Source organism: Miscanthus floridulus, chromosome 17, assembly GCF_019320115.1.
Source record: "Miscanthus floridulus cultivar M001 chromosome 17, ASM1932011v1, whole genome shotgun sequence".
In the NCBI taxonomy this organism is placed as follows: domain Eukaryota; kingdom Viridiplantae; phylum Streptophyta; class Magnoliopsida; order Poales; family Poaceae; genus Miscanthus; species Miscanthus floridulus.
Genome location: NC_089596.1, coordinates 25,717,136 through 25,738,228, shown reverse-complemented (window position 1 = coordinate 25,738,228; position 21,093 = coordinate 25,717,136). Strand labels below are relative to the sequence as shown.

Below are 21,093 nucleotides of genomic sequence, written 5' to 3'. Positions count from 1 at the left end.
TTAGTCCACCTAGGTTGTCACTCAATTACCAAAACCAAACTAGGGACCTTTCAATCACCCATTTTTAGTAATTGATGACAACTCTACAAAGATATAGAAATTAAGCACTTTTGGATTCATGTTGCTTGCCCAAGCAATTTGATCATGTGTAAATGATTTTGGACAAGTACCACAAACCCGAATTGATAGTATTAGCTCCCCCTACATATGTGCTAGAGTGTTTGGTTTGAAGCTCGCACATATGCATAGATTGAAATTGTGGGAGAGTAATTACTACCAATGATGCTAAGGTGTAAAGAATTAACCTTTGATGCGTGATACTAATCGAAGTGCACATTTTAACACTATCCTTAGCACCATGAGTAGCTAGACAACAAAAACACTAGAAACCCCATGAGATCAACATTATAAGCAAAGTTCTAGTTTTTGCTTCAAAAACACAAGTCTAGCTACCATCCTATGCATGTTAGTTATCAAATCATCATTCAAGTTTTACAACTAGCATACAACACACAAGCATGCATATCAAATTTAAAAACTTATGCAATGCAAGCAAGCACATGAATATGCACATATCAAATGCAATCAAACAAGTTCATGAGCTTGGTCCCCCTACTTGTGTGGTTCTCTTGTCCAAAAATTTTGATCCTCTCATATTCTTCAATATTGCTCCCTCTTTAGCTGTATTTATGTCCAAATCCAACTTCCCTCAGTATCTTTGTACTAATCTCTCCCCCTTTGTCATCAATTTCCATAAAAGATGTGCATCTCTTGATACAAAGGGTTGCATTGGGGTAGATAGATGACACTTGAATCTTGCATTTTTTGTGGACATCACTTCATATGTTGGAATGATACTAAATATCTCGAAGGATTAAGGTATTCTGGTTTTGTTATCGGTAGAAAGTTTGGGATCAAATGTCAAAGGAAAAAAAGAAATTTCCTAGAATTGTAATGAACTCAGATTCGGCTGGACCTACAGCATACTAAGTACATAGATAGTATTGACAGTATTGTCCTAGTTTATTTAGCTTCCTCTTTCTGTTTCCTCATCTGTTTCAGAGTTTTACTCCTACTGTCCCCCTCCACCTCTGCGGTGTTTCTCCTCTTATCCCCATATTAAGCGGGTTTTTTTTAACCAACACTCACTAGATATCAATTACTCAGCACAGCTGCCATTCGGATATAAAATGTGATTTTTGTGACAAGGATGAACCTGTAGACCATCTTTCTGTTTGGGGAAGAAATTATTTCCTGACTGTGCTGCTGTAGCCAGTCAAGGATGAACATGTTTATATCCAATTGGGGCTGATAAAGCAACTTCCTTACAATTTGGGGATCATGTTTTTGGTGCAGGGTTATTGAATTGCAATTTGGGCAGATTTTGTGGGTGAAGCAAATCTGGGGGTTATTGAAATAGCGTAAAAACATGACATATAGGAAGAAACACATGACCATCAAATTTCTTGTATGCAACCAATTGTTTGCAATCATGGGCTGTGTCGCTTACTACAGATGATAAAGTTGTCGCTGCTATGCAATTTGCAGGGATAGAAATGATGCTTTGGCCTTTGGCTTTGCGGATGCGAAGGCATCCATGAGCCACGAATACTTAATTCATAATGCAGCATGTCTGCAGTTTATTAACTGAAAGAAAGTGACCTGTGGTTTCAGCTGGTGGAAACGTTTCTTGAATGTCAAAAATGTGCCCCCTTTCAAAAGGAACTGCTGGAAATCAGGTTGCTAGGTACTCATACTAGAGCGCTGTGTACTGGTTGCAGTTGCAGGACATGGGTTCCAGGGCAATGCGTGGGCGCGTGTAGGGTTTAGGGTGTACCTGGAAGATGGGGGGCTTGAGCGGGCGGTAGCAGACGCCACAGTCGAGGGCGTCAGCATCCTCCACCGGCACGTACCCGACCGCCGCCGCTGCGCCCGCCGGCCGCGCCCCGGAGGATCCCTTCTCCTTCTCCTTCTCTTTCTCCTTCTCCTTCTCCTTCTCCTTCTCCTTCTCCTCCTTCTCCTTGTTGTGGGCGCCACCAGCGCATCCCGGAGAAGGCGGCTTCTGCCGTTTCAGGCGCATCCCTGATTTCCTCAAGCTTCAGTTCAACCTCAGCAAGGACTCAGGCTACATGGCTCGCTGGAGCAACCCTCTGAAGATGTCGAGTTCTGACTTCTAAAACACTCGTAGTGGTAGCGGCCTTTTGCAGCCGCCTAGGACTGTCTCTGACAATCGCGTGCCAAAATATCGTGTGACAAAATACCAGACCCATCAGTTTTTTTTAGAGCGCTAAAGGCAAAGATTTCAATATCTATTTTTTATTTTTTTCAACAATAAAACTCAAAAGACAACTCTTTCTGTAAATAGATTTTCAAGAGAGAGGATACTCAAATTTCGGTTACGCCTCTTCTTACACCCAAAATAGATCTTCTATATAGGTACTCTATTGGAAACTATAGGTACTGTATTGGACATCTATTTTGAGTTTGGGTTCGGTAATGGGTCTCCTGACAGAGACAACCTAAGGTGTTGTATATGTTTTTCAGTTTCACCCTGCAAACTTTTGGAATTGCCGAGCTGCACCTGGCACGATGGAAAATTTCAAGAAATTTTGGAAGGTTCAAATCTCATTCGAAATTTTTGCCTGACATTTGAGCATAGAACCCACAAAAGAATTCCTTCCCGATTTATATAGAACAGGTTCTTTCATCCAAATTGAAGTTAGATTTCTCCATGGCCGCATGCCAAACTGTAGTACAGCATCAGCATTCCAGTACTGAATCGGCATTGAGCAAACAAATTCTTTAGTGTCCAAATGCACATACAGCGAATTTTCCAGAGAAAAAATATAGTATCGGTACAACAATGCAAGAGAAGAAAAAATTCAAAGGTAAACTGGGACAATTGGAGCCTAGTTCTATAGGTACAGGACTAGGCATATATTATGTAAGTCAAAAGCACAACGTGGATTCAGTAAGACTAAGAAGTAACAAGATCCCTTATTCTACACCGTCTCCAGTCCTCGCAACAGGGGAGCATAAGGGATTCATAACTTTGTCTACTAGCACGAACATAAGCTGTTCAATAAATGACCACAACATATAAACAACAGTAGTTATATAAGCTTCTACCTATTATCGGGTCTAAGCTATCTGCCTTGAAGTGTCATATGAGCCAAATATGGGGGATTGAGCAGATTAATTACAGACCCAAGTGGAACCCCTGATCTGTGACTATGATAGTCGTCATGAAAATATCAGGAAAGAGCATGTGGCGGCTATTTATTCAGCAGAGTGGTTAACCCTTGGTGGATAAGTGGAAAAAGCTCAAAGCTTTCAACCATGGGATATGAGATCCTTGACGCCAATGCTGCTACCGCCTGCATGAGTTGCTGCTAGACTTTGCTTCTTCTAAGGTCCGATTTACATACTGGTGCAACATCACTGCTTGAGGGCCTGGTCTCACAATATTCACATTGCCCCACTGGGAACATGGATCACTGAACCACCTCTTCCTACCTGTGCACCAGGCACCAGGAACTGGTCCATGGCTCCAACGCTTGAGTATGTTGCTGTCAATCTGGTCCAGCAGAGGATCATTCTCCTGAAACGGCCTTGCAAAAGGCGCCCCACTATCCACCATGTGGCCGTAATGTTCTCTGCTCGGGAAAAGGGGCTTTGTCTGAGCGGAATCGTCCCGCACCACGAACCTCAGGTCGTTGTTCACAGTGAAATTGCGGAAGTCCAGTGAGTTGCAGATGACTGACTGGAAATATCCTTCCTGGGGTTGTATTACGTTGTTGAAGTACATGAGAAGAATCCGAGGGAGATTCTCCCAAGCAAGAACACAGTACTCTATAAATCGCCGGTTTAATATGACCCATGGAGAACCTATTAATAAGGAGATAAACTGGTGAGGAAATTATTAAGACCAATGGAAACAAACCAAGGACAGAGAGCAAGAAATGCCTGTAAAGAACTTAAAAGCCTCAGGAGCTGGTCGTTTCTGTGTTCCTCGAAAGAAATTGGTCCTCCCTGACAAGTAAATTCCAGCATCAACTATAATTTGTTGCACTTTCTCAGGTCTGCATAGAAATTTCGATCAGTAACAATGCTGCCAACAGCTAAAATTATTTGAAAATTTAGATGCCCCATACTCTTTTGATCCAATGTCACCGGTGTGGTCAATGAAGTTAAGATCCCTTGGAACAGAAGAAAGGACATGAATCAGGTCTGCAACAGGGAGAAAACATAAAGATTTATAATGATCTCCATTAATTAATAAGGATAATCACACAATGATGACTTGCTGGAATAATTAATGAAACACCCAAGCAGATTTCTGTAAAAGATAAATAGTTTTTGTGGAGAACCAGAATAAGCATGATATATTCTAGCATTCAAGAGTGATGTATAACAGAATTTGTAATCATGAACATCATTTGGCATAGGCTCTACAACAGACCTATAACACTTTAACAGATATAAGTATCAGCCTGTTCGCTTGGTCGTATTTGGCTTATAAGCCATGGCTTATCAGCCAACGAACGGTATTTTTCTCTCACACCAAACCAACCAACAGTACTTTCAGCCATGGCTTATCAGCCAAACAAGCCCAAACGAACAGGGCGTATAGCAGCAGCACAAGTTTTAGCATGTGCATTACTAATAATCAATAAACAAGGGGAGCCTCAATCTATTATTAATTATACTGAGAGTACAACTTTCAATGCAAAATAAGACTGACAGTGTGCCTAATAGGCAATTGGAATTATATGAAATGTGTATGGTTGACTCATGACTGGGTGTGCAGCTCTTCCAAGTCCTAAGTATTTATTTGCTATCAGTCAGCACAATCAAGCAGAACTTGCATTTCCATTCGATGCAATAGCTACTAGAAGACTACTTGCAATGTTCATATAATAAAAGGAAGAAGACAACCAATAGCCATTCTTTTGTAACCTAGATTGGACCAGCTAATCCAACCAATTAGAAACCCCCCAAGACCATAACGTGAAATGTGTGCAGGAAAAAGAGAAGATTTTTTCCCCTAATGTAGATATGCATAGATGCCAGTGTCGCCCTACCATCCTGTGTGACGAGGGGGTAGTCTGCGGCATTGAGCGTGAGGAACCAGTCCCAGTCAGCGTGGAGCCGGAGCAGCACGGCTGCAGCGCGGAGCGTGCCGGCGAGCCCGGAGGACCCCACGGGCGTCCCAGCGGTGGGTTTGCCGACAACAGCAACGTTCTCGAATGCTCCCACAGCGGGCGCGGCGGTGGCGACCCCGGCAGCGAGGCTCAGGCGCTCGTCGTCTGGCGCGTCGGCGGAGAGGTGGAGCACGTACCGGTTGCGCGGGTGGTAGACCGCGAGGAGGAGCCTGAGGAGGCGGCGCCCGTCGCCGCGCGCGCCGGTTAGGAGGTACGCGAGGCAGGGCGGCGCGTCGGGCCCGCGGCGGACGGCGGAAGCGGCAGCCGCGGTGTAAGGCAGGACGACGCTCGGGAGGCGGAGGCGTGGCACGGAGAGGAAGAGGAGGATGAGCGAGATGAGGAAGGAGACGGACGCCAGCGCGAGGAAGAGGACCCGCCGCCACCGCTCGCCGGGAAGCCAGCCCCCTGCGGCCCCTCTCGCGGCCCCCATTCCCATGCCTATCGAGGGTAGCGGGGGCGGGAGAGGAACGAGGCGTAGGATTAATTGCGCTTCAGAACGAGGCTATGGCATGGCGGATCGGCTCGCCGGCGGTGAGTCGCCGGAGGGTTAGATGCGGCGGCGCGACGTGGAGCATGGAGCATCGCAACTTTGTCTTGGTTTGTGCGAGTGGGCGGAGTTCTCGGGGAGCGTGTGGAAGGTGGGCCGTGGGCCGGATCTAGCTTGCAGTTACACTTTTGGGCCCAATTAAAGCCCAAACTGTACCAATGGACCCTCCTGCGTGTACTTTTCTAACTAAAAGTCTACATTACCCCTTCAACTTTTGCGAAAGTCTGATTTTCCTTCCTGAACTCTAAAACCGGGTAAACCACCTCACTGAACTTTTAAAACCATTCTTTTTAACTCTCTGACCGGTTATAAGCGGTTTTCAAATGCGGTTTTGTCTTTTCTTTTTTATTTATTTTTGCTGAATCTCTGAAAAATTATAGTAAATCACAGAAAAAATTATAAAATATAAAATCAAATTCTGTTGGACTCCATATGAGTAGATCTACATAGTGAACATATAATATGGTATGCTTTAGTACAAACTTTTTGTTGTAGTTATGTTTTTTTATAATTAATTCATAGCTACAGTTTATATGGTCCAATTGTGGTGAAATTTTTATTGTGGGCTAATTATTGTATGTTTAAAATGTAGTAAAAATTTTATACTCATTGGATCATGTATAACTTAGTTATAGATTTTATATTATATAATTTTTCTGTGATTTACTATGATTTTTCTAAGATTCAGCCGAAATAAATAAAAAAGACAAAAGACAAAACTGCCTTTGAAAATGGCTTATAATCGGTTAGAGAGGTAAAATGAATGGTTTTAAAAGTTCAGGAAGGTGGTTTACCCGGTTTTAGAGTTCAGGAGACTTTCATAAAAGTTGATGGAGATAATCAGCGACGAAGCCAGCGGGGGGGCTACCCATGCTCCAGCCCCCCCTACGGCCATGATTTACATGGAGCCCGGGCTTAGCCCGGGCTACCGCCATGAGGAGGAAGAAGAAGGCAAGGAGGGGCTGGAGGAAGAAGAGGAGGAAGCCAGCCCTGGCTTCGTCGCTGGAGATAATGTGGACTTTTTTCAACTAAGAAAAGAAGAAAAGGTCAATTTCACCTCAACTATTACACTCTCACAAGTCTCTCGATCACAAAACTAAATTTGTAGGCACATCAAACTTTTAGAACTGTCCGTTTAGCTCCTGAACGATTTTAAAAACGGTTTTAACGTATTTGGAACCACATTAGCTGTCATATGTACCGCCATGTCAACCACGAGGAAGGTAACCATACTTTCGCAATAGTTTAGGGCTCAATTAAACTTTATGAAATAACTATATAAATGATTTTTGAAAATATGCAAATATTTTTTGGAATTAAAATGCATCTAAAAATACTATAATCTGATTTAATATTAGAAAATTCATAGATAATTTTTAGAAAATATAAAACTAGTTATTAGAATTATTAGAAAATTCATAGATAATTTAATATTAGAATATGCTCTATGTTTTGTTCCTTTCTTAGATTTATTTAAGTTTTATATGGTCTTCTAAAATTTGAAACTGGGACAAATACGAAACTGGTGATGCGGGACAAGAAAAATCCTTGCCGAGCACAGTGTGAATCGCTGCAGGTAAACAATTGTACCAATGGGTAAATGTAACACCCTGGTGTTATGCCAGCATTTAGGCACTGCAAATCATGTATATTATGCATCATCAAGCATCCTAATCATACATGCCTAATCATGTAAATAATAACTGAAACCCTGCTTCGAAACATACGAAACATGCTCTTGAAACGTAAATGTTGCATACACTTGTTTAGAGTTGTTTTTGCCCTAATTATGCTTGCTGGGTTAGTAGAACTTGTTTGGCAATGATTGTAAATCATCTAGAATTATTTAGCAAAATTTTTAGAGCAAAGTTTGTATTTAAATTATTGCCAAATTTTGCTTTAAAAATAATTCTCCAAAATTAGGGTTTTGAGTTAAAATTGACTTTAAATTTATAATTCAAAATCTAGCAAGAATTGGACTTTGGACATAAAAGCAAAGATGTAGAGGATTAAATTCTAAGCAACTTTTATTTTTGGGCCATTTTCAAAAGATGTTATTTTCTTGCTCAAAATGATATTTGAAAACTGATATTTGAAAATTTATTAAAAATAGAAATGTAGAAAAATGTTTCCTCCTTTCGCGGGCTGTCGCCCCGTTTCTTGGCCCACGGCCGAAGCCGGCCCAGCGAACCTCCCGCGCCCACGCCAGCCCACCTCGCCTCGGCCCAGCCCAGCCCCGCGCGCATCTGGCCTGCCTCTGCGCTGCGCCACGCCGTTCGCCCGCGCCGCGTCCCGACCGCGTTAGAACGCGATCGCCGCGTGGCGACCATGTGTCGGCGACGCCCACCGTGCGGCAGCCATGGCCTTACTCTGCCTCCACGCATGCGCCTTCTTCTGCCGATCGTGCTGCGCTCCTCTCCACTCACTCTCGCCCGCTCTCTCGCTCTCCCGTGCTCGCCCCTCCTCTCGCCGCGGCAGAGCACAGCGCCGCTGAGCACCGCACCACCTCCGCCGCCGCCTCGCGCGAGCTCCACCGCACCTCCACCGCCTACTTCTAGTCCACAGCTCCGCCTCGTCAAGCTCCATCATTTGTGCCTGCGTTTGGCTGCCGTCGTCGTGGTGAGAGGCGGTTGTGGTCGGTTTTCATCTCTGCACCGCCATGGCCAAGCTCGTCGGAGCTCGTGCCCGCGTGGATAGCCCGGCTCTACCTTCCTATCTTCCTCCTTCCACGCGCACCGTGCCCGCCTTGCCCTTGCGCATCTTGTGCGCGCCCCCCCGTGCCTTGCTATGGCCGGGAGGTGCCTGCACGCGAGCATGCCGCACCACCGTGTCGTCCGGAGCGCCGGCGGGGCGCGACCCCTTCGCCTCAGCCGAGCTGGGCCAAGTGGCTGTGGGCCGAAGCCCTGAGCCAGGCCGCCCTTCCCCTTCGCTCGGACTGCACAGGCCGAAAATGGCCATGGGCCAGTTGGTTCCCACGGGCCGGCCTAGTAGTAATAGGAAGTTTTTTTTTAGTTTTTCTTTTTATTATTTGGAAAGAGAAATAATTTGGAAAATGTTTGTATACTCAAATTTGCTCTAAATTTGTTGAAACAAATTTTACTAGGTTCCTTGTCACCAGATGTCGACAGAATATCGTCGGCAGTCCACCGAGGGGCATCCCGCGATGGTAGATTGATCGGTAGAGAAGCGTGTAATCAAGAACAAGAAGACAACAGAGACACACGAGTTATACAAGTTTAGGCCGTCGGTACGACGTAATACCTTACTCCTGTGGTCTGTTGGTTTGCATTAGCTATCGTATGATTTGCCGTGAATTCATAGGGGGTCCCTGCCCGCCTTATATAGTCTGGGGGGCAAGGTTACAAGTCGGTTAGATCTGAGAGATAACCGGAAAGTAATAACAGATTACAAGAAACATGGGATCGTACATATCCTATCAGATCTCGTAACATCCTCAGGATATCCTCTCCGTGCCTTGCGGGGGCCGCCGAGCAGAATCGTGCCCCGCAAGTCTCCTTCTTGTAGGCTGGGCTGCCCCTAGAGGCATAGCCCATGTGACCTGCCGTGGGTATCCGGGGTCGTACCCCCCACACCAGATCTACATGATAAAAATATTCCATGTCATTTTTGAGATACTTTTCTATAGAGCTTTATTTAATCCTTGATATTGCTGATAACTTAAAAAATGTGTAGAAAAACATATAGGCTTCAGAAAAATATGATTCCAAGTTTGTTAATCTTATTATGTAATGTACTTACTAGGAAAAATATGTGTCATGCATGTGCTATAGAAAAAGTATGAGGTGTAGTTCAAGTGCCTTTAATGGCTGATTTTTGTTATTTTTGCTAGAGAGCAAAATTTGTATAAAACATGCATGTGATAATTTTTGTACAGTGATTATTTGCTGGGTAGAATATAGGAAAAATATTTCCTCTGTTGTTTGACACTTTTCACAGTACAAAGTATTTTCATGTTCATAATCATGCCATAGCTTGTTATTTTTGTGTAGGCTAATCCACTCATTCAAATACCATGAAAATCTGATGGTAGACTACTTAGGGTAGTACTGTGCTATGGTAATTTTCTAAGAGTTTTTCTAAGTAATAAAAATAGATGTTACTATTCAAACCTATTATTAATTAGGGTTTAATCAAGTGTTGCTTTATGTGTGATTAAGAAATTAGTGAAGCTTTGGTGTATCTTTGAAGCATTTAATAAGATGTGTTGACTTAGCATATTAGTAGTAGAAGAAAATGCAGTAGATGACATGTGCTTGTAGTATATGTTCTTGGATGATGTTGACTACCTTGCATTCAAGCATATCCATTGTATTCATCTCATCCAATGCACCGATGGCATAAGCACTTACGCACATTGCATCATATAGGATCGCAAACCGAGAACCCAGTCGTCATACCCGAGGAGCCCAAGGAGCAGCTCAAGGTGCAGCCGCAGGAAGTGCCCGAAGCTGATGAGGAGGACGTTGAGGAACTTCCGGAGTGCCCCGATCACCGCCCGAGCTCCTTCGAGAGAGGCAAGCCCCGGAGCATTTTCTCCCAGTTTGCAATTATTAATTAAATGCTTTACTTTAATTAATGCATTACGTTCAGGAGTTGTTTGCAACTGTTGCTGCATTATACATTGTCTACCTTTGTTATACTATATCCTTGTTACCCTGGTATCCGCAGTCGAGTCAATGCTTAGCTGGCTTATACCGGTAGAAGTCAGGTGATTTCCTGTCACCTACGAGCTATAGGTGGTTACCTGGATCTGCTTGGATAACTATGTAGTCATGGTATAACTAAGTGTTAAATGAAGTTAAGACCGGACGGAGACTTACAGAGTTTTGAACTGTAGTGCTTTCCGTCTGTGTCGATTAAGGACCGACCGTTGTTGGGCCTCGAGTCATGTTGAACGCATGCCTTACATTTAGCTGGCCGGATAAAGTACCTTCTGACCATGAAGCTAGGAGATTATTCAGGCCGAGTAGATTGCCCGCAGCACACTATGCCGGAGCAGGTGTGGTAGGACACGGGGGCGAGATGATAAGACCAAAGTGCAGTTGATCGGCCCTCGGGTACATGTGGTTCCTGGCAAACTCGAGATTCCTGGATAGTTGACTCGGTGATCAATACCTCACTTTAGCGGGTGAGTGAGATTTGTGTAAGGAATAAATCACCAGCTGGTTAGGAATCGATTCGAATCGCCATCGCTCCTGGATAGTGAGCACTTGACTTGAGTGACTTCATCGTAGTAATGTTAATGGAACACTTAGACAGTTATAATGAATATGACATTATGGAAGTTGTTTAATGATTATTGGTTATCATTATTGGCTTAATCACCTAGTTGCTCTAGTGTAGGTGCAAATCTAGTCGACAGGTTATAAATAGTTAATTTGGCAATAATGCTTTTAGAAAGGTTCTTGAAATGCTAAAAATGCTTCTTTTTGCATATGAGTCAGCTCCCCTACTATAAAGCCTTTATAATCCTTGGTGTCACTTATTTTCGGTTATGTCGGGTAAGTCTAGCTGAGTACCTTCTCGTACTCAGGGTTTTATTCCCACTTGTTGCAGATGGGCAGATGTATTACGGCTACTGTATCAACTGCCTTTATCCTGCGATGGGTGATGCTTAGGACCATGGGCATGGTCATTCCTTATGTCTCGTCTGATGCTTTTGTTGGAGATGATCATTAGCTGGCACTGTATTTGAACTCCGTGTGAGTGTGTGTGGTTTTGAACAAATGGCTTCCGCTACTTTTATTCGAACTCGTTTTGTAATAACTATGTTTAAACTCTGATGTATCTGAGATGTGAACTTTTATGTAATATGTGATGGTGACCGCTAAACTTATTACGATCTTGGCTGGGATGTGAGTTGGTTTGAAATCCTTCGTGATTTCACGGACTACCGGGTTATACGGGCTTAAGTTTGCTAAATCGTCTGCTCTGGCGGATGATTTTCTTACTTAATTTCATATAATTGGTCGGTTCTGTTACAGCTGACATCAGAGCATGGTTTAGCGTGTTACTGTTCACAAGTGTATTTAAAACAAAAAGGTAATTGAAAAACATGATTTCCAAACTATAAAGTGTGCCAGTGGTCATATCCTTTATGCCCAGTTAAGGACTTTAGGTGGATTAATTAAGTACTGACTTGGGGGTTCTTGCATCATATTTCTCTTTCGTCGCTCATACGGCGTGCTATTATATGAGTGCCACTTGTTTGAGTGGTAATGTATGGATCAATTGCCTCTACGCCTCGGTAAGTGTGAGTTGTGAGAGCATGATCGGATACACCGCCGATCTAGGGTGAATGTTTATATGATGCTGGAGTAATTACATGTTCTACGCATGTTTTACAAAGGTACCTCATGTGTGGGTCTTCCGTCTGTTGAGGCGATGTCGTTAATAGGGCGATGGTTCGGGTAGTTACTACCGTTGTACACGTATCTGGGGATTCGTGTAGAGCGTGTAGATAAAAATTTTTACTCCTTTTACGCATTCATTGGGAATTGGGCTAAAATGAATCTTCTACAGGTACATAACAACGCTATCATGTAGAACGTATTAGCTACGTATTTGAGAGATCGTTTGTATGCCACTGAATTCGTCGCTAGAAATTAATTATTTCATAAGTTTGTGAGAACGTACGGCACATACATACATCATATTACTTGTGCCTTTCATTCATGTCATGCATTCCTCCCCTTATAAATTAATTATCTCATTTTGATAAAAGTTGTATCATCTAAAATATGTTTCCACGGGGTAATAAAAGAACTTTTGCTACAGATGGCCCGCACGAAGCAAACCGCCTGTAAGTCCACCGGAGGAAGAGCACCTCGACGTCCGTTGGCCCTGAGGGAGCACCGCACCACAGACACCTTCTTGAGCGAGTTTGGCATGCCGACCTTGCTTTGGAGAGTGCTCCATGATGTGGGGTACCCAGAGGGTCAAGAGCCGGTGTACTCTTGGAATGAGAGCCAGTTAGCAGAGGTTGGACTTGCAGTGGTAGAGATCACGGTTCCTGCTCTCGGTGATGCTCCAGATTGGGATGGTTGGCACTTGGAGTTTGAGGGTCGCACTCCTGCTGAGGGTGCAGAGGGAGTAGCTTTCCGTGTCATCAGGGATATCATGAGCAGATTTCTCAGTGAGCTTGCAGCAGCTCTAGCTAGCACTTTTCCTAGGGATGATCCTCGTGATGCTATTTGGGTTCAGCCTCAGGGAAGTGCCTTGGTCAGAGGTCCAGCTGAGGGACAGGCTAGCGACAATCAGGCTATGAGTGCTATGTTCGCCGCCATCAAAGCGTATGAGGGTCTTGAGAGTACCTACTGGACTTTGACTGGCTTACGTGGTCAGGATAAGCTCAAGGGGAGAAAGCAGAAGAAGAGACAGGCACGTGCTATAGCTAGTTTGTAGGAGCAGTTGGCTGATATGAACTTACAGCGAGACCAGGTGGTTGAGAGAGGTGATAGAGCTATGCAGCGGGTGCATACGTTGACTCAAGCCAACAACAATGTAGACCGCATGATTGGACAGTTGGTTTAGGAAAGGAATGAAGCCTGGGATGAGAGGGACCTTCTACTATAGAGGGTCGATGAGCTAGAGGAGTACAACGGCAACCTGCACGAGGAGTTTCATGCGCTCTACAATGGGGTTGGCCCATATGCTCCACCAGACGCCACTGGCATGGACATCGACGACGACAACGAGGATGAGCCTGTAGTTTCACCTGGGGGCGATGGTGACGTCTCCGACCCCGACGATGGCCCCGAGGAGTAGGCTAGTTGCCTTGCGCTAGTATCTAGGTCCTATCGTGATGACCTTTCTTTTGTTGGCATGTAACCTAATGTGTTTTGCTTCGAACTTATGAGACTTGGCATGTGGTTGGAACTTGATTAAGAATGCGTATCTGAACGCATAAAAGTCCAGTGTATGTATGCTGACAATTTAGTTGTATGGACGCGATATTTGCTGTTGAAGTAATTTGATTAAGTGATGTTGTTTTAATTGGGATGCGATTGTTGTGCCTCTGTTTTATTGTATGAATTTATTCTCTCCAGTAAATTCAGTACGGCATAATTTTTCCTTCACTCACAATTATTACAGCTTCACTCAATCATTACTTGTTGCTAAAATATGCAGATGACAAACACTCGCCGTACCACGTATGAGGCCGCTGAGACCGGTGCTAACGGTGCGGGAACCAGTGGTGGTGGTGGAAACCACGGCAACAACAATGAGCCTCCCCATGAACCACATTTGTCATCTTCTCCCCCGTTTACCCCCGAGATGTTCCTCACATAGTTGCTCGGGAGTCAGCGCAACGCGGAATAATCCCAGAAAAACATGGAGGATTTTCTGCATACCATCGCCAACAATGTTCAGCGCAGTAACAATCAGGGTGGTGGCATTGGGGTGAACCAATATAGCAGCTTCAAAGATTTTATGAACACTAGGCCGCCAATATTCAAGGAAGCAACAGAGCCACTTGATGCTGAAGAATGGATCAACACTATGGAAGATAAATTCCGTGTGTTGAGGATGACTGAGGTATTGAAAATGGAGTATGCTGCACATCAGTTGCAAGGACCAGCGGGAATGTGGTGGAAGCACCATCGCACCACCTTCCCTCCAAATGCTCAGATTTCATGGAGAGAGTTCGCTGAGGCCTTTTGTGGAGTTTATATTCCACCCAGGCTGACCGAGATGAAGTTGGGAGAGTTTTTGGCGTTGAATCAGGGCACTAAGACCGTGACGTGATATTTGCATGCCTTCAACAACTTGTGTCGTTATGCTTCCAACATGGTTGACACCGATGCTAAGAGAATAGCCAGTTTCAAGAGGGGACTCAATCCAAAAATGATGAAGCATGTGGGTACCAACAACCGCGTCAGATTCAATGACTTCATCAGCGACCATCTGAAGTAGGAAAAAAACAACAATGCCAGCACCATAGCCAAGACTCGCAAGAGAGCCCTAGAAGGTGGTCCGTCCCAAGCAAGAGCACCTGCGGGAGGTCGTCCTCCCTATCGTCCATCTGCACCTGGCGCTAGGTTCAGGCCACCATAGTAGAGAAGTCAGAATTTCCGTAGACCCTAGAAGCCTTACAAAATGGCAGTACAGCCTAACAAGGTAGCCGCAACTGCGGTACAAGGCAGTTCCAAGGGAGCTGTGGGATCTGCTGAGACAGTGAGGGGACCCTGCTACAATTGTGACCAACCTGGCCACTTCTCAAGATTCTGTCCTTATCCGCCCAAGAAGAAGCAGACCTATAATGCTTGGGTACATAGTATGACTGTGGATGAGGTTCCTGAGGGAGAGCCCATCACTGCTGGTAAGTTTCCTATCAACCTAAACCCTGCAGTTGTTCTCTTTGATTCTGGATCATCGCATTCTTTTATGAGTCAAGCATTTACACAGAAACATGAACAACTATGCACATAATTAGGTTATGGTTACCGTATAAGTTCAGCAGGGGCTGATGTTTTGACCAATCGGATGGTTCGAGGGGCAACCCTTGAATTAGGTAGCAGGAAGTTTCGAGTGAACTTGATAGTTATGCCTGGACTAGTTTTGGATGTCATTATAGGGATGAATTGGATGAAGGATTAGGGAGCAGTCATAGATACCGGAAGTTGAGTACTTACCCTTAAGGATCCCCTGGGTGAGGGTACTTTCCAAGTACCATTGCCTCGGAGAACAGACCTTGTAAGTGTTACATGTGCTACTGAAGTTATTCCTATTCAGCAGATTCTGGTAGTGTGTGAGTTTCTGGATGTATTCCCCGATGAGCTACCTGGTCTTCCGCCAGATAGGGATATTGAGTTTGGAATTGAGTTAATCCCCGGAACAGCTCCGATTTCAAGGCGACCCTATCGGATGCCTCTAGATGAATTAGTTGAGCTGAAGAAGCAACTAGAAGAGTTATCGAAAAAGGGGTTTATCCGGCCAAGCAAGTCTGAATGGGGATGTCCCGCCTTATTTGTGAAGAAGAAGAAAGAGGGCACGTTGAGAATGTGCGTAGATTACAGGCCACTTAACGCTGTAACCATCAAGAATAAGTATCCCTTGCCTCATATTGATGTTCTGTTTGACCAGTTAGCCAAGGCTAAGGTGTTCTCAAAAATAGATTTGAGATCCGGCTATCATCAGATCAAGATTAGGCCACAAGATATACCAAAAACTACATTTTCCACCAGATACGGGTTGTATGAGTATCTGGTCATGTCCTTTGGCTTGACAAATGCTCCTGCATACTTTATGTTTTTGATGAATACAGTTTTCATGCCAGAATTGGATAAGTTCACGGTGGTGTTCATCGATGACATTCTGGTGTACTCTGAGAACGAGAAGGATCATAAAGAGCATCTAAGAATTATCTTGACCAGACTTAGAGATCATAAGCTGTATGCTAAGTTTAGCAAATATGAATTCTGGTTGAAGAAAGTTCCTTTCCTTGGTCACATTCTGTCAGAAAATGGAGTTTCAGTCGATCCAAGTAAGGTGCAAGAGGTTATGGATTGGAAGGCACCGACCACAGTTCCTGAGATTAGAAGTTTCTTAGAACTAGCCGGTTATTACCGTTGCTTTATACCAGACTTCTCAAAGATTGCCAAACCGATGACAAGTCTGCTACAGAAGGATCACAAGTTTGTGTGGACAGAGGAGTGTGAAGCAACTTTTCACACTTTGTGAAAACTGTTGACCACTGCTCCTGTTCTAGCACAACCAGATATCAAGAAACCATTTGATGTGTTTTGCGACACATCAAAAACTGGATTGGGCTGTGTTCTTATACAAGAAAGGAGAGTCATTGCTTATGCCTCACGTTAATTGAGAAAGCACGAGGTCAACTATCCAACACATGATCTTGAACTTGCTGCAGTTGTGCATGCCCTAAAAATTTGGAGACATTATCTACTTGGTAATGTGTGCAACATTTTCACGGATCACAAGAGTCTCAAGTACATCTTCACCCAACCCAAGCTAAACATGAGACAGCGTAGATGGTTGGAATTGATCAAAGATTACAACTTAAATGTGCAATATCATCCTGGAAAAGCCAATATAGTGACAGATACTTTGAGCAGAAAGTCACATTACTTGAATGTGCAGCCATTACTTGAAGATGGGTTCGATCTGATGCATCCTGCTGTGTTACATAGTATTCAGATTAGTTGCTCTTTGGAGAGTAAGATAATAGAAGGCCAGAAAACTGACAAGGGAATATTCCACATCAAAGAGAAAATAAAAGAAAAGCTGTCTCAGCACTTTAAAGTGGATGAACAGGGCGTGTTGTGGTTTGACGACCGTCTTGTGGTTCCCAAGGATCAAGAGCTTAGGAATAAACTCATGGATGAAGCTCACCTTTCTAAGCTATCTATCCATCCGGGAAGTAGTAAGATGTATCAAGAACTAAGACCTCATTATTGGTGGACCAAAATGAAGAAAGAAATTACAGCATATGTTGCCAGATGTGACACATGTTGTAGAGTGAAAGCCATTCATATGAAACCTGTCGGTATGTTGCAACCCTTGTCAGTCCCTAGTTGGAAGTGGGATGATATAAGTATGGATTTTATCTCGGGTTTGCCCACTACTCAAAAAGGACATGATTCGATTTGGGTGATTGTGGATCGTCTTACTAAGACCGCTCATTTCCTACCTATCAAGACAACTTATCGACCACCTCAATATGCCGAGAAGTATATCACAGAAATTGTGAGGTTGCATGGTATACCAAGGACTATAGTATCTGATAGAGGGTCACAGTTCACGGCTCACTTTTGGGAACATTTACACAAAGGCTTAGGAACTAGTTTGATTCGTAGTACCGCTTATCATCCTTAGACAGATGGTCAGACTGAATGAGTGAATGCTGTTTTGGAGGATATGTTAAGAGCCTGTGTATTGTCTTCTAAGAGATCATGGGAGTCATGGTTACCATTAGCTAAGTTTTCTTATAATAATAGTTATCAAGAAAGCATCAAGATGGCTCCATTCGAAGCTTTGTATGGCAGAAAATGTAGAACACCATTGAATTGGGTTGAGCCTGGAGATAGAAGGTATTATGGCATTGACTTTGTAGAAGAAGCCAAGAAGAAAGTTCATATTATTCAGCAAAATATGAAGGCGGCCCAATCATGTCAGAAAAGTTATGCAGACAGAAGAAGGAGACCCCTTGTGTTTGAAGTTGGTGACTATGTTTATCTAAAGGTCACGCCAATGAAGAAGAAAAGGTTTGGAGTCCGAAGAAAGCTTGCCGCGAGATTCGTAGGACCATACAAGATCTTGGAAAAAGAGGTCCAGTAGCTTATAAGTTAGAGTTACCTGAGACAATGAGTACCATCTTCCCAGTTTTCCATGTATCACATCTCAAGAAGTGTTTGCGTGTTCCAGAGGAAAGAATAGAACCTCAAGGCATCCAACTCAAATCAGATTTGGTGTACCATGAACAACCGGTCCGTGTGTTAGACACTAAAGAACGTGCTACTCAGAATAGTGTGGTGAAAACATACAAGATATAGTGGGATCATCATGATGAGGGAGATGCAACTTAGGAAACGGGAGAATATCTATAAAAAGCTTATGAAGATTTTTATAACAAATGGTTCGTAACCCAAATCTCGGGACGAGATTTTTATAAGGGGCGAGGGCTGTAACACCCCAGTGTTATGCCAGCATTTAGGCACTGTAAATCATGCATATCATGCATCATCAAGCATCCTAATCATACATGCCTAATCATGTAAATAATAACTAAAACCCTGCTTCGAAACATATGAAACATGCTCGTGAAACGTAAATGTTGCATACACTTGTTTAGAGTTGTTTTTGCCCTAATTATGCTTGCTAGGTTAGTAGAACTTGTTTGGCAATGATTGTAAATCATCTAGAATTATTTAGCAAAATTTTTGGAGCAAAGTTTGTATTTAAATTATTGGCAAATTTTGCTTTAAAAATAATTCTCCAAAATTAGGGTTTTGAGTTAAAATTGACTTTAAATTTATAATTCAAAATCTAGCAAGAATTAGACTTTGGACATAAAAGCAAAGTTGTAGAGGATTAAATTCTAAGCAACTTTTATTTTTGGGCCATTTTCAAAAGATGTCATTTTCTTGCTCAAAATAATATTTGAAAACTGATATTTGAAAATTTATTAAAAATAGAAATGTAGACAAATGTTTCCTCCTTTCGCGGGCCGTCGCCCCGTTTCTCGGCCCACGGCCAAAGCCAGCCCAGGGAACCTCCCGCGCCCGCGCTAGCCCACCTCGCCTCGGCCCAGCCCAGCCCCGCGCGTGTCTGGCCTGCCTCCGCGCTGCGCCGCGCCGTTCGCCCGCGCCGCGTCCCGACCGCGTCAGAACGTGATCGCCGTGTGGCGACCATGCACCGGCGATGCCCGCCGCGCGGCCGCCATGGCCTGACTCTGCCTCCACGCGCGCGCCTTCTTCTGTCGACCGCGCTGTGCTCCTCTCCACTCACTCTCGCTTGCTCTCTCGCTCTCCCGTGCTCGCCCCTCCTCTCGCCGCGGTAGAGCACAGCGCCGCTGAGCACCGCACCACCTCCGCCGTCGCCTCGCGCGAGCTCCACCGCACCTCCACCACCTACTTCTAGTCCACAGCTCTGCCTCGTCAAGCTCCATCATTTGCGCCTGCATTCGGCTACTATCGTCGAGGTGAGAGGCGGTTGTGGTCGGTTTTTGTCTCCGCACCACCGTGGCCGAGCTTGCCAGAGCTTGTGCCCACGCGGATAGCCCGGCTCTACCTTCCTATCTTCGTCCTTCCGCGTGCACCGTGCCCGCCTTGCCCTTGCGCATATTGTGCATGCCCCCCATGCCTTGCTGTGGCCGGGAGGTGCCCGCACGCGAGCATGCCGCGCCACCGTGTCGTCCGGAGCGCCGGCGGGGCGCGACCCCTTCGCCTCGGCCGAGCTGGGCCAAGTGGCCATGGGCCGAAGCCCCAAGCCAGGCCACCCTTCCCCTTTGCTCGGACTGCATAGGCCGAAAGTGGCCATGGGCCAGTTGGTTCCCACGGGCCGGCCCAGTAGTAATAGGAAGTTTTTGTTTTCAGTTTTTCTTTTTTTATTTAGAAAGAGAAATGATTTGGAAAATGTTTGTATACTCAAATTTGCTCCAAATCTGTTGAAACAAATTTTGCTAGGTTCCTTGTCACCAGATCTACATGATAAAAATATTCCATGTCATTTTGAGATACTTTTCTGTAGAGCTTTATTTAATCCTTGATATTGCTGATAACTTGAAAAATGTGTAGAAAAACATATAAGCTTCAGAAAAATATGATTCCAAGTTTGTTAATCTTCTTATGTAATGTACTTACTAGGAAAAATATGTGTCATGCATGTGCTGTAGAAAAAGTATGAGGTGTAGTTCAAGTGCCTTTAATGGCTGATTTTTGTTATTTTTGCTAGAGAGCAAAATTTGTATAAAACATGCATGTGATAATTTTTGTACAGTGATTATTTGCTGGGTAGAACATAGGAAAAATATTTCCTCTGTTGTTTGACACTTTTCACAGTACAAAGTATTTTCATGTTCATAATCATGCCATAGCTTGTTATTTTTGTGTAGGCTAATCCACTCATTCAAATACCATGAAAATCTGATGGTAGACTACTTAGGGTAGTACTGTGCTATGGTAATTTTCTAAGATTTTTCTAATCAATAAAAATAGATGTTACTATTCAAACCTATTATTAATTAGGGTTTAATCAAGTGTTGCTTTATGTGTGATTAAGAAATTAGTGAAGCTTTGGTGTATCTTTGAAGAATTTAATGAGATGTGTTGACTTAGCATATTAGTAGTAGAAGAGAATGCAGTAGATGACATGTGCTTGTAGTATATGTTCTTGGATGATGTTGACTACCTTGCATTCAAGCATATCCATTGTATTCATCTCATCCAATGCACCGATGGCATAAGCACTTATGCACATTACATCATATAGGATCGCAAACTGAGAACCCAGTCATCATACCTGAGGAGCCCGAGGAGCGGCTCGAGGTGCAGCCGCAGGAAGTGCCCGAAGCCGACGAGGAGGACATTGAGGAACTTCCAGAGTGCCCCGATCACCACCCAAGCTCCTTCGAGAGAGGCAAGCCCCGGAGCATTTTCTCCTGGTTTGCAATTATTAATTAAATGCTTTACTTTAATTGATGCATTACGTTCAGGAGTTGTTTGCAACCGTTGCTGCATTATACCTTGTCTACCTTTGTTATACTATATCCTTGTTACCCTGGTATCCGCAGTCGAGTCAATGCTTAGCTGGCTTAGACCGGTAGAAGTCAGGTGATTTCCTGTCACCTACGAGCTATAG

General features: G+C 44.1%; 2 protein-coding genes across 2 annotated transcripts in view; both read right to left on the bottom strand.

Moving 5' to 3' along the window:
* LOC136515437 (uncharacterized) overlaps nucleotides 1-2,174 on the bottom strand; it is a 56,690-nt gene extending 54,516 nt beyond the window's left edge. Inside the window, exon 1 of the mRNA XM_066509019.1 lies at nucleotides 1,838-2,174. Within this exon, the coding sequence (XP_066365116.1) occupies nucleotides 1,838-2,080 (243 nt within the window). The 5' untranslated portion in view covers nucleotides 2,081-2,174. The remainder of the gene's footprint in view (nucleotides 1-1,837) is intronic.
* A 720-nt stretch (nucleotides 2,175-2,894) lies between these two features.
* On the bottom strand, nucleotides 2,895-5,856 carry LOC136516332 (beta-glucuronosyltransferase GlcAT14B-like). The gene is made up of 4 exons (XM_066509697.1): nucleotides 5,085-5,856; nucleotides 4,155-4,230; nucleotides 3,967-4,082; nucleotides 2,895-3,888 (listed from the first exon to the last, which is right to left on the bottom strand). Exons 1-4 carry the CDS (start codon nucleotides 5,638-5,640, stop codon nucleotides 3,371-3,373), a joined length of 1,266 nt encoding a protein of 421 aa, XP_066365794.1. The 5' UTR covers nucleotides 5,641-5,856; the 3' UTR covers nucleotides 2,895-3,370.
* Nucleotides 5,857-21,093: the final 15,237 nt, after the last annotated feature.

Bases quoted from the DNA above. Each gene is read 5' to 3' on its own strand.
- LOC136516332 (XM_066509697.1), bottom strand. From the start codon at position 5,640: ATGGGAATGGGGGCCGCGAGAGGGGCCGCAGGGGGCTGGCTTCCCGGC. The intron at 4,231-5,084 runs GTAGGGCGACAC...TCCCTGTTGCAG, and splicing joins CCCCCTCGTCACACAGGATG to ACCTGATTCATGTCCTTTCT. The intron at 3,889-3,966 runs GCATTTCTTGCT...CCTTATTAATAG, and splicing joins GGCTTTTAAGTTCTTTACAG to GTTCTCCATGGGTCATATTA.